Source organism: Paramisgurnus dabryanus, chromosome 18 (assembly GCF_030506205.2).
Source record: "Paramisgurnus dabryanus chromosome 18, PD_genome_1.1, whole genome shotgun sequence".
Classification (NCBI taxonomy): domain Eukaryota; kingdom Metazoa; phylum Chordata; class Actinopteri; order Cypriniformes; family Cobitidae; genus Paramisgurnus; species Paramisgurnus dabryanus.
In genome coordinates, this window is record NC_133354.1 from 18,055,046 (window position 1) to 18,068,761 (window position 13,716).

At 38.3% G+C, this 13,716-nt stretch overlaps 1 protein-coding gene across 1 annotated transcript; it reads left to right on the forward strand.

Moving 5' to 3' along the window:
- Positions 1 to 2,682: 2,682 nt before the first annotated feature.
- LOC135776415 (complement factor B-like) lies at positions 2,683 to 13,458 on the forward strand. Its single transcript, XM_065287107.2, has 18 exons — positions 2,683 to 2,836; positions 3,390 to 3,584; positions 3,693 to 3,878; positions 4,405 to 4,578; positions 4,725 to 4,820; positions 4,915 to 5,048; positions 5,228 to 5,375; positions 5,476 to 5,607; positions 5,820 to 5,912; positions 10,217 to 10,354; positions 10,774 to 10,880; positions 11,001 to 11,133; positions 11,248 to 11,386; positions 11,466 to 11,545; positions 11,670 to 11,770; positions 11,968 to 12,097; positions 12,264 to 12,310; positions 12,429 to 13,458. The coding sequence occupies exons 1-18, from the start codon at positions 2,725 to 2,727 to the stop codon at positions 12,597 to 12,599; spliced, it is 2,316 nt and encodes a 771-aa protein (XP_065143179.1). The 5' UTR covers positions 2,683 to 2,724; the 3' UTR covers positions 12,600 to 13,458.
- The last annotated feature ends 258 nt before the right edge of the window (positions 13,459 to 13,716 follow it).

Here is a 13,716-nt window from a genome sequence, read left to right on the forward strand (position 1 = left end):
CTTATTTTGACAAAACACGTGATGCACATAGGATCACTCGACGGGAAAAACACATATTTTGAAATCATAAATAACACACATGACACTCCGTACACCAGTGGGGAACCTTCAGGGCCTTCTACGCCTTCAGAGAAGGCCTAAAAAAATTCATAAAAAGATTTTTTATTATAATAATACAAATAAATAATATTCAATAAAAATATGTTTTTACATTTTTACATTTCTATTTAATTCAATTTAATACAATACAATACATGTAATATATTTTCTCTCATCTATGTTCTAACGTTAAGCTTACTGTCAGGTTCATGTCATGAAAACATCTAATCCAATCAGAATCGTCTGTCTCTATTAAGGCCCGGTTATCTGGCTCATTCATTGGTTAGGACTTCATGAATCCCAGGGAAGGCCAAGCTATGTGTTTTGGTGTGGAGAGTGACGGGCAAATCGACCAATCACGTTTTGATTTCAAGTGGGCGGGCAAAAAACAAAGCATTGTAAGCCTTCATGAAGTCCTAATCATGCAACAAACTGGATGCGAGCTGCTGTAAAACACCAAAGACGAAGATCATAGACCGTTAATATTAATACAGTCTAATGGCCCGAATTTCTGCGGTGAGAGTGGTTGAGGTAAATGGCGGAAAACGTGATTGACGTTGTGGCTAGCTTGATAGGGCTGAGGTAAAAACGAAATTACTTCACGAGTACCCGCGTGAAGAGCACAGCTGGGAGAAGCGCGTGCAGAGGAGCCTGTGCATATGACGCGAACACGAGAAAAATTATGGGTTTAATTATACTTTTACTTCCTGACAGTTTCACTTGTTACGTGAGGATAGTAATGACTGACAGACGATGCCGAATTACATACAATATAATTTCCTAACTAAATCTGAGAGAATGCGAAAACATTCAAATATTTTTTACCTCGCTATACCCGATGGGCAGGGCAGAGATACATTTTGGTAGCCCAACAAGAATTCGTAATAGCCCCGGGACCTGGGGACTCGGGCTAGCGATTTTGCGAGCCCTGGATATCTTAAACCACAAGGAGGTGCACTGAGAACGCAGGGTGCTATATTTCCCCTTATGAAAAAGATTAACAAGGTATCCTACAGCTAAATATATATTTCCAAAAAATAAAAAATAAATTAAAAGAACATAATTTAAGCTTGTTAAATGCAAATTTACAGAGCCCCTGTCATTACAGAGCAGCAGAATCTGTATTTGTGTTTATCAGTTAGATTAAAGTCATTTTAAACTTTAAAACTGCATTTAAAGGCAGACAATGCCCATTCTGTAATTCAACTTTGCGTGTTCAGAATTTTTACACGTTCACTGTATGATTTAAGGAAATACGAATAGCCTAGTATTATGGATGGAGAGGCATTTGCACTTCATTGCATATTTTGAAGGCCCAGCTGAAGTACCCACGGTTCGCCACTGCCGTACACTTATTTTAAATTTGCGCCCCTCGCATGAGAAGTCACCAGCCGCCACTGTGCTTAACTTTAAGAAAATGTTACTCAACTTCAGGAGGTCAAACTAAATGTTTTGTTTAAATGAACCGAAACAGTAAAGAAAAGAATGACAATATATCCAGGAAAAGTGGTACATTGGTACACCTTAGTCATTTTTAGTTACTATGCTTAATATCTATCAAAAATGTGACACATATTAGGATTTTTCATTCACAGAATTAGCTATAAAATGATTCAAGTTTGGTAAAGTCTTTTAATAGTATTGCATAACTGTTTAATAATTGTGACACACAGGTTTTTACATGATTTCATCACAGCGCTTTGGTTGTGAACCTTTTGTATTTCCCAAAACATGACAATTAACATATAATGAAACAAAATGTAAATCTTTACATAGAAAACTCGTCTTCCACATCACATATTGTAAAATATAAGCTTGTCTTTGTTTTTATGCTAAATATTTTTATCTTTCAGTAAGATAGATTGGATCTGTTTAATCATTTTTTGTGTAGGCCTACAGTCAACAGTATATGTTTGCATTCATTTTAAAAACAAGTGGACATGCTGGGCTTTCCCAGTTAATATTGCTTGGTCATCTGGGTTTTTTATGTTAACTAAAGGAACTAATTCTCTGGATTGCTGATGCATTTGCAAAAGATTTGTTTGGATGACTTAATATAGATTCAAGCATCCTTACAGGCAGTTTTAAAGGTCAATTTCATAGTTCACCCTAATGGGATTATCTCATCATTCTGTATACCAATGAATGTAAAAATGTGACCAAGATAACATCATAGTTTAATTTGAGTCGACCTACAGTATTGGCACACACATTTCAACATCATCTGATCAACAGCCAACTCCCTTTTGCCTCAAACTCATCCTAAAATGAACTTTCAAGATGTTTTTTTGATCATTTGTGGTGTTGATTCTGATGAGATAAATATATGAATAAAATACTGATGAGGACTATGAAAACACACCAGAAGAAAGCAGACAGTGTAAACTAAAAGTTTTAAAACCTTTTAATAAAAGCATTTTCGTAATTCAAGCCGGTTTTGACTGTTTTTCGGTTGACCATTTTAAATACTATTTTTCTTAATTTATAATCTATAAACAAAAGTAATGTCAAACTAGTACAAAGTAATGACTTTGATGATGGTTGTTGCTTAGGTGGGATGTTTTTTCTGTTACATGCTAAATATGTCCACAGCCTACAGTCACTTCCTTTCGCTGGTGTATAAATATGTCGGTGAACGTCCTCTGTTGTTTCGTTTACTGGGGGGACAAAAAGAGCATCATGGAGTATGAAGCACTTCATCTATTCATACTTGCAAATTTATGTGCTCTTATAACCGGTAGGTCTTTTTGCACTGCTTTTTGATCCAAAACATTGAGTTATCTCTTAAAACAACAGAAAGTCTTGTAACTGGAATTGAATTAAATCTCAGTTATTTAAGTTATTTATTAATTATAACTATATATATATATATATATATATATATATATATATATATATATATATATATATATATATATATATATATATATATACCACCAGAAAATGGCATCTACTCCAGTAAATGTTTTGGATATATATATATATACTTGAACCAAAATAAAAATGTTTGTAATTAATTACAAAATGTTAATGTTTTATTTTACAACATTTTATTTTTAAAACATTTAATTGTAACATTTACACTTCATGTTATATATTTAATCTACTCAAATATATAAAAATTCATAAACATTTTAATTTTGGGTCAAGTATACACATGAAGTGTCATGGAACTTTAACATTTGCCAATAACAAAAGTATGTGAAAATTCATGTTACATCACGTTATGATTATTTTTTAATTTCAATGTGTTCTTGTAATCAAATGTATCATTTTTATATTTCCTACAGGTGCTCCCACTTCCACCTTGTGCTCTAATGAGAATCTGGACATTAGTATGGGGGGATTTTCTCTCTCAAATGGTTTTTCTGAAGGTAGCGTTCTGAGATATACTTGTCCAGAAGGCTATTACCCATCTGTTAAGAGCCGGCAGTGTAAAAATGGAAGATGGGACCCAAAACCAACAAGGAAAACACAGTGCAAGAGTAAGCAATAGATTATGACATCTGTATCCCTCTATAATCCATTCTTATTCATTGAAAACTAACAAAAACATCATTCAAGTTATATATTTGTGTCTATATGTATCTTAGCGGTCACATGCCCCGATCCTCGTGGTTTTGAAAACGGTGATGTCTATCCTTATCAGCAGAGGTATTTCGTGAACAGCACAACGACTTACTCGTGTTATTCTGGCTACACATTCAGTGGCTCAGTGTCCCGAATCTGCCAACCTAATGGGAAATGGAGTGGTGGCACACCAATCTGTGGAAGAAACTGTAAGTAACAAGTAATACAATTTAGGGGCGGCTCAGTGGGTAGCATCTCAGCTGGGTTGGGAGGACTTTCTGTGTGGAGCTGCTTGTTCTCTCTGTGTATCCTTGCATTCCAAAGACAAGCAGGCTAGGTGGATTAGCAATGCCAAATTCCCGACTTGTGTGTGAATTTTCTGCTGTATGGATCAACTTGTGTGTGGATTGAAGAGTTCTCACCATGAATACTGGAACGGCGCTAATCAATTAATAATGCAATTTAGATGAGAATCCTAAATATATCTTACATTTTGAGAAAATGAATAAAAACTTGCAATACTTTAACTATGTTTTATAACTATTTGCATGCTGTTGATGTTACAAATGTTTAAACATGTCTTTTTACATGTTAGGTTTTTATCTAGCATAAACAGTCTTTTTGTGAATTACTTGGAGTTCAAAAAACTAGATAGTGAGAGCTGTTAATGACGATATTTACTTTGCTTGACAAAATCATGTCAATAATAAGTTGTGTCATACGTGTTTCTCACAGCGGATAACTGTCCTGATCCTGGTGTTCCCCCTGGCACTACAAGATCAGGAAATATGTTTAATTTTGATGACAAAGTCACATACAACTGTGAGAGTAAACTGACCTTGATTGGTTCCCGTGAGCGAGTCTGTCAGGAAAGTGGTCAGTGGTCAGGGTCAGAACCGGAATGTTACGGTAAACCTTCTTACTTCCTTCACAGAAACACAAGAGTACTGGACATGCATGTGACCTTTGTACCACATTGACTGTAAATGTTCCTAAAAATGAACATGGGCTGTGTGGGACTTAATGCTGATGTTGTTGTTGTTTTGTAAATACAGCTGATTTCACATATGACACCCCAGAGGAAGCATCCGAGGGTTTCAGCTCTTCTCTAAAAACAAATCTACAGGTTTCTCAACAGTATGAAGAAATAGGTGTGTACTGTCATCTTCCTCTGCAAGTTTGTTTTGACAGATTGAGAGATTTTGTCACCGCACATTGCATGAAACCTATTCTTCATTTCTTCAGTTCAGCAAGGAAAAAGAATAACAGTGAATAAGGGTGGAAAGCTTGATATCTACATCGCCTTGGATGTATCTGATAGTATAAATGAAGCAGAGTTTGAAAAGGCGAAAGGTGTCATTAGTAAACTAATAGAAAAGGTATTTCCTGCATTTCTATTCTTTACTACACATCCCATGGTAAATTGTGCTAATATTTTAGTATACCAGCACTCGTGTGACAATGCATAATTGTGTACTACTGTATATTCTTATTATAGTAACGTGCAGCTGTACATGGACCAAATTAAAATGGATTTGACTTCATTCTTTACCCACAGATCAGTTACTATGAGGTCTCCCCAAATTATGAGATCCTGATTTTTGCCACAGATGTTACCAGGATTGTCTCTATGCGAGACTTTAAGATTGGTCAAAAAGATAACCTCTTACAAATTCTTAATAAACTAGGAGATTTTAAATATAGCAGTAAGTGTTTTGTTTGGATAAGCACTTAAATGAGTTTCTCATATGAGAGTGAATCTGTATGATATCGTCATTTAATCTCCCTGTGTTTTTTACCTAACAGGTAAAGGGAAGCGAACAGGGACTAATATCGCCAAAGCTTACTGGAGCATTTATGAGAGTATGCTAATGGAGAAGGAAATTGATAAAAAGAGCTTTCTTCAGACTCAACATATTGTCATCTTGTTCTCTGATGGTATTGAATATATTTGAACTATATTTATACTTTTTCCAATGTAGACTTGTTTTTCAAGTGGTTAGCAGTGTATCTGTTTAAGGGCCTTTGATGTGAAATGGAGTCATAAAGAATTGTGCCGCAGATCTGCAAAGTGGAAATTTGACAAATTTAATAATGTTAATTTATGTTTATAATATTCAATGTATTTTACACCTTATTTTGCACTGTAGGTCAAGCCAACATGGGTGGAGATCCCAAACCTAAGGTGGAACAAATAAAAGATCTTGTGATACAAAAGGATCCTTCACGTGAGGAAAAACTTGGTGAGGATGAATCTGAAATGTATTGTTTTTACAGGAACCTTTAGTCTATTGTTATATCACTGTTACCATCTAAGCGTCTCGGAAGGGACCAAGGAAGGGAACAGAGATGTCACACCATGACCAACAAATTGGGAACGCGTCTCGTGGGACCAATCTACTTCCAGAAACTTCTAAATCACCAAAGAACTTTTCATGCAGGTCTTTGCATCTGTCTGACCCTTCATGGCCCTGCGTAAACCCCCCGACTCTCCCATTTTTAGGGAGACGGAAATGGGTTTAGAGCAGAAGGCTGGTCACTACTTGTTCCTAAACCTACAATAGTGAACTAGGCGAACTGTGAAGCGAACACACCAGGCGGAACTAGGAACACTGCGGAACTACCCTCTAGGGCAGGGCTGTCTAATCCTGCTCCTGGAGGGCCGGTGTCTCTGCAGAGTTTTATTCCAACCCTAATCAAACACACCTGATCCAGCTAATCAAGGTCTTACTAGGCAGGTGTGTTGAGGGAAGTTTTAGTTAAACTCTGCAGGACACAGGCCCTCCAGCACCGACTTTGGACACCCCTGCTCTAGGGGGTCTACCACTTGGGTGACATCTTGAAAACTCAGGTCATAACCTGAAATCCTCTTAGTAATATCTCATACTATAGAGGCGCAGAGCGAGCTCTGCTAAGGGAAATGTGGTAAAGAGAAAAATTTCCATGGAATACTCCCACCAGAACCCTCAAGGGGATGCAATGTGGGCGCTAGCCTAACCTAGATTCTCAAGGATACATCTAGTGAGAAGCTGACAGATGATGCTCCGCAACATCGGTCACCAAGCAGTGGAGGATTACAAAAAAACAGTTTTTGTAACGTTTTTGCACTAATGGCCTTCCACAATCGCGCAGTTATGCAGCACCAAAAAGAAGGCAGCAAGCCGACACAGGAGCCGACCCTGGGTATTCTCATCGGTTTGAGGAGAGAACCCCAGAGGATACCGGCTCGATACGGACACTGTAGAATCTAGTAAACATGTTAGGTGTCACCCAGCCGACAGCTCTACAAATGTCTATTAGCGAGGAACCCCAAGCCAAAGCCTAAGACAATGCCACAGTTCTTGTAGAGTGCCCTGCTTTTCATAAGCAAGGGCGATTGTGTCTACAATCCAATGAGACATCCTCTGCTTGGTGACACCTTTCCCTTTCTGCTGACCACCATAACAGACAAAAAGCTGGTCTGAGGTTCTAAAGCTTTGAGTTCAATTCACATACACACGTAGGGCACGTACAGGGCATAATAAAGCCATGGCTCGGTCTGCCTCCACCAAAGGCACGGCTTGCAAGTTGACCACCTGGTCTCTGAAAGGAGTGGTGGGAACTTTGGGCATGTAGCCGGGCCGGGGTCTCAGTGTTACACTGGATTCAGCAGGACCAAACTGAAGGCACGAACCGTTGACTGAAATGCATGAAGGTCCCCTATCCTCTTTACAGAGGCAAGGAGTGTTAAACTTTTCATCGTAAGAAACTTAATACTCGCTCAAGGGAGCGTCCTGTAAATCTTTCAGCACCATGGACAGGTCCCAAGGAGGAATAGAGGGAGGGCGTGAAGGATTCAGCCTTCGTGCACCTCTTAAAAACCTAATGACAAGGTCGTGCTCACCCACTGATCTACCGTTTATTGGTACGTGGTGTACTGATATTGCCGCAATATCTAGTTTAATAGTAGATGGTGCAGCCTCTTCTCCAAGCGGTGCTGGATATATAAAAGCATGTCTCTAATTGGGCATTCTTGGGGGTCTTCTCGTTGAGAAGTACACCAGTCAACAAACAGGTTCCATTTTAGCGTGTAAGCCTGTCTCTTAGACATCGCTCACGCTGCAGCAATAGTGTTAGATACCGCTTGTGGTAAATCACTTAGAACCTCCGTTCCCCATCCAGAGACCACACATGGAGGTTCCACAGGTCGGGGCGTGAGTGCCATAATGTGCCCCCTCCCTGAGAAAGAAGGTCCTTCCTCAGGGGAATCCATCAGGGCGGGGCTGTCACGAGGAGCATAAGTTCTGGAAACCAACTCCTGGTTGTCCAATACGGTGCAACTAATAGAATGCTCTCCTCGTCCTCTCTGACTTTTGCAACAGTCGCAATGTTGTCGGTGCTAACTAATACATCTTCGCCTTTGAGCTCATTGCTGAAATGGACGAGAGCAAAATATACAGCCCTTGATGCAATTTATGTGCCAGTAGAGGCTGGGGTGAGGTTCAAACCCCCGAGGATGCAAACCCGCCGTACGTGGCCCCCCCACCCCGTAGTGGAGGCATCCGTACACACAATGGCATGCCTTGAGACCTGTCTCAGTGGAACACCTGACCTGAGAAACTATGGGTCTGACCATCAGGGTGAAAGTGAGACGGCATGCCGGTGTGATCGCTACTCCGTGGTTACCGCTGTGCCATGCTCTCCTCGGGCCTCAGTCGTGAAGCCAATGCTGAAGCAGTCCATATGGAGCAGCCAGAGCGGTGTCACAGCCGCAGCTGCTGCCATATGCCCCAAAAGTCTCTATAATTGTTTCAGTGGAACCGCAGTCTTGCATTTGAACATATTCAATCAAGTCAGTATTGACTGTGCACGTGCTTCTGTTAATCGTGCCGTGCATTCGACCGAATCCAGTTCAATACCAAGAAAAGAGATCCTTTGCATGGCCAAAGTTTCCTCTTCTCCCAGTTGACCTGAAGACATAAACAAGCAAGGCGTTTGAGCACCAGTCTATGTGTTTGCAGAGTGTCTGACGTGATTGGGCTATTGTGAGCCAATCGTCTAGATATACTAAAATGCGCATACTACTCTCTCCTAGGGGTTTTAAAGCCCCCTAAGTGAATTTCATGAAGACACTGGGAGAGAGAAAGGCAGTAAGGTAAGACTTTGTACTGATATGCCCACCCCTCAAACGCAAAGCAGAGAAATGGCCTATGTCAGGGGAGAATTGAGACATGAAAGCAGTGTCCTGCAGGTCGATGGCTGCAAACCAATCTCGTGGGCGGATGCATTCGGTGAAGTGCTCGATTCAGTACACGCAGATCTAAGATCGGTCGCAACCCGCCACTCTTTTTGAGTTCTATGAAGTAATGGCTGTAAAACCCTGACCTCATTTCGGCTGAAGGGACCGGCCCGATCGCGTCCTTAATCTCTGTACGTGCACATCGGCAGCTTTCACTGTAGTGAAGCGAATGCTGAAAAATGTGGGGGGTGGCTGGGCGAATTGGATTGCAAGATGAATCATGCGTAAAAGCCACCGCAACGGTTTGGAAGCTGTTGCCATGCCTCTAGAGACTGTGCGAGAGGGACTAAAGGCATTACCGGTGTACCCACGGCGAGTGGACCAAGGGTGCTCGTCGATGCGCACTCTTTGCATTAAGCCACTTCACCCATTTGCATTAAGCTTTGTATAGTTAGAACCCCAGTCATGTTTTTGAATGGTCATGCATCATTTCCTCAGTTGCCGCTGAGACAGGAGAAATACAGATTTCAGTGTTGCACTTCCTTCTTTCAATGATGTAAAAATCCTCATTTTGCATCATTGAAAGAAGGAAGTGCAATATCTTTGTTGAGGGAGTGAGACTACAAACACCCCTTTTCTCGGTCAGATAGGCACCAAATTCTAAATATGTTACATTTCGACTACAAATATGACACACTTTCCATAAAAATTAATATTTCTACGGGTGAAATGCTCCTTTAAAAAGACACAAGTTCACCTGCAGACTCTTTTAGAGGAAACACTCTTCTAGTTGTGCTGAAGTTGATGAAGCACACAGGGGAGCGGCAACGCACACACTCAACACAAAAGTGAGAGAAAAAAGAAAAGGTGGAAAGACTTGCGAGCCTCTGCTGTGGTGCCTTTGTCCAACCAATTCGAACACGTAGGGTTCTATTCCTTTAGGTAGAGAGCTTCTCGTGAGCAGATCACTGCCAGATTTTGAAGTGAAAAATAGCTAATTTGGTAACGGCACCTGCATGCCAATCTCATTGGCGTTTTAGAAGTTTTTTGAAGTAGACGCGTTCCCAATTCGTTGGTCACAATGTGACGTCGTAGTGACAGACTGAAAGGGAACTACTTTTTATTTTGGTGCATTTGCACCTCAGCTGAAAACTATTTTTGTAAAAAAGATGACAATATTCTGTATTTTTTCCCATTCACATACAGCAGCACAGTAACTGATGAAAATGTATTCATATATTACTGATTTTTAAGATTTTTATAGTATTATTATATTATCCAAAATTCCACAAATTTCTGACTCATTACTCATACACATTTTCTTTTCAGACCTTTATGTGTTTGGAATGGGTGATGATGTAAATGCTGAGGATATAAATCATTTAAAGACTGACAGAGGAAATGAAAAGTTTTTTTTCAAACTTCGAGATCTGCATGATTTAAAGGAGACGTTTGACACCATGATTGGTACTGTATTATGTGATCATATTTCTCAATTTGTCTTGTTCTGTTAATATATAAAAGTTTGTGATTACTAGACTGAAATGTTTTTCTGTGATCTTTTAAAAGCCTTTGATCCGAAAGCATTTGTCTAAAAACTATATACAATATAAAAGAAAAAACTCCTACATTACAAAAAATATTATTTTGGACTTAATAATGAAGAAAAAGCAGCCAGTAAGAGTCCAGATTAGATGGGAAGTTCTTCAATACTGTTTAAAAAGCACTTCAGGGTGAATAATGTATATTAATGCTTGTGTTATTTTATCATTTGACAAGTTTACTATTATTCTAAAATGTGAAGAAATATTGAGGAAGTGACCCTATAAACCTTAAATTAGTCATATATATATATATGAATTAATCTTACCATCTTTCTTTAACAGATGAGGGTACCAGTGTAAAACTGTGTGGACTTTACAAAGATTATGATGATGGCTCAGATTCTCATAAGCGTCGTCAATACCCCTGGTTGGCAAAGATTATTGTGACTGTGGGCATCTCTTTGTCTTTTTGTCTTAAACACAAGCAGAACAAATTAAGTGCTTTGCATCATTTGTTATTATTTGTTCACATTAATTTGACCGTGGAGGTTTTTTAATTGTTTTTGCAGCGTAGTGATGGAACAGTTTCAAAATGCATTGGGTCTTTAGTCACATCGACCTTCATCTTGACAGCGGCTCACTGCTTCAAGTTTGGTGATACACCTGATAAGATAAGTGTTGACATGGAATCAAAGTCTAAAGGTAACCTACTCTACTGTATGTCTTCAGTTGTATCTTAAAGAGTATTTTCCCCAGCTGATTAATAAAGAAAAAATCTTCTACACGTCATCTGTGATTTTCCTTTTTCACCCTTAGGAATAAAAGTTAAAGAGTACATACCTCATCCTCGCTATAATGTCGCAGCAAAGCGTCACAAGGGTATTCCAGAATATTATGAATTTGACATAGCCCTTCTTCAACTGGAAGAGCCTGTAATCATGAGTCCTGATATTCGGTGAGGAACACAGCTGATGAAGTGATTTTACTCTTATAAGAAAGTGCATATTATTAAAATATCTTGTTTATCTGTTCAGACCAATCTGCATCCCCTGCACCAAGGAAACCAGTGGAGCTCTAAAACTTTCAGACAGAGAGGGAACGTGCAAAAAACATGGTGAGCTAAAAACAAGCAAAATGCAATATTTTATCACAAGGTTTCTGCATGGGGTGTGCAAACTTACGAGCTCACTATATGTAGCGACTAAAACACAATTAACATTTCATTGATGTTGTTACAGAGGAGATGCTATTGAGTGCAGATACCGTGAATGCTGCTTTCATGTCAGATATCAGAGGCAAGATTGAACAGAAGGACATCACAATCAAACAGGGAAATTTGGTAATTATGTGTAATATAAAATAACATTACTGAAAACGGCCTAATTTTGAACTTAAAATTTTTACTCTGTATGCTGTATATGATCATTCATGTGTGCATTTATTATGATTTAACATGCCTTGATTTTTGATAACTCTGGACTGAGGACATGCTCAGTATTCATTAGTTTTATGTCAATCTGTTGTTGTTTTTTTCAGTGGGATTCTTGTATTGAAGATGCAAAAAATGCAAAAGGAATTACTGCGACAAATGCAAAGGATATTGTTTCACACAATTTTTTGTGCAGCGGTGGAATTGAACCAACCACAGATTATGTTGCCTGTAAAGGTATGTGTGATGTTTGCAGTAGGGCGTGTTATATTTGGCAACATCTAGTGTTGGTATTACAAAATATTATTATTAAACCTCACTCATAGCGTTTGTTTTAGAATTCATATTTAAGTTTTGTCAGGCGTATACAAAGATTTAGTTTGTGCATGTCATTTTGTGACAGGTGATTCTGGAGGTGCCACATTTGTTCCTGGTGCTCGAATAGTACAGGTGAGATTTTGAATCATTTCTCCACTTCAGTCTTATGTTTGTTAATTTTCCTTTACAAGCAGATGTGCATGTTGATCTGAGAGATGTTTGTTTTTAATATGAGAAATATCTTTGATAGGTCGGTATTGTAAGCTGGGGAGTGAAGGACATGTGTGCACACAGCCCTAAACCTAAATCTGAGAAAGATTCCAGAGATTACCATACAAATCTGTTCAGTCCAGAAATACGTTCATTCCTCAAAAAATATCTGGGAAATGAAAGAATAGGAACCCCTCTTACATTCTTGTGAACATTTATTTAACAATAGCTTATTTGCATACACAGCAACATTGTGCATGTGCAGTGGTGTTTAAAAAATAGCCCTAATAGCAGTGCAAAAATGCAGAAATGTTATAAATAGATTTTATTTCCTTTATTTAAAATGTATTGAAAATATGATATTTAATGCCAAATCAAAGAATTAACAAAATGTATCAAGTCTGTCTTCTACTTCTAAAGGGAAACAAAGTAAAATAATATTAAGCTGTTCAAAAAAATAGCAGTGTAAACATTTTTCTCTTTAGATACTTATAAACTGAAGAAATTTCTTAAGATTTAACTTCACTTTAAACTATTGAATTAGTAATATTTAGTTGCATATCCCACTGCTGCACATCTGTGTCAAATCGAGTCAACCAACTTCTGGCAGCTAGAAACAGATATTTAAGTCCAGGATCCACAGTTGCTGTCATTTTTTAGGTTTTGCATCAGAAACATTTTAATGTCACCCCACAAGTTTTCAATGGGGTAGAGATCAGAGGATTGAGCTGGCAACTTCATAATCATTTTGTCTGGAACCAAGATTTTGCCCTCTTGCTTGTGTGTTTGGAGTGGTTGTCTTGTTAAAACACCCATTTTAGGGGCATTTTCTCTTCTGTAAAGGGAAACATAATCTTTTTAACTACTACATCTGTTACTAAATAATTTCCAATGCAGAAATATTACTAATAAGAATAACAGAGGTTCATCAGGTTGCACTGTTTTTGAACACCACTGTACCACAGTTAAAATATTTTTTTTGTGTCTTTGAGCTTTGTGAGAATTATTCAATTAAAGTCTTGTGGCATAATAAAGGACAATAAAAAATGCATGCATTTTATTTTATTTAATCATTATCAATAATTCCTAATTCATATTCACATGTTTAATTTAATGAACATAACATTTAATGCAGGCATTATTTGTAAAAATGTTTTTGAATATCAGGCGAAAAGATCAGAAACAGAATTGTGGTCAAAAGGTTAAAGAGCAACATATTGTCCGATTCACGATTTTACATTTCCTTTGGTGTGTAAGTGTGTATTAGTACATGTTAACGATATGCAAAAGATACAAATACCATAGTAAACGAGGACACAAGTTATCGT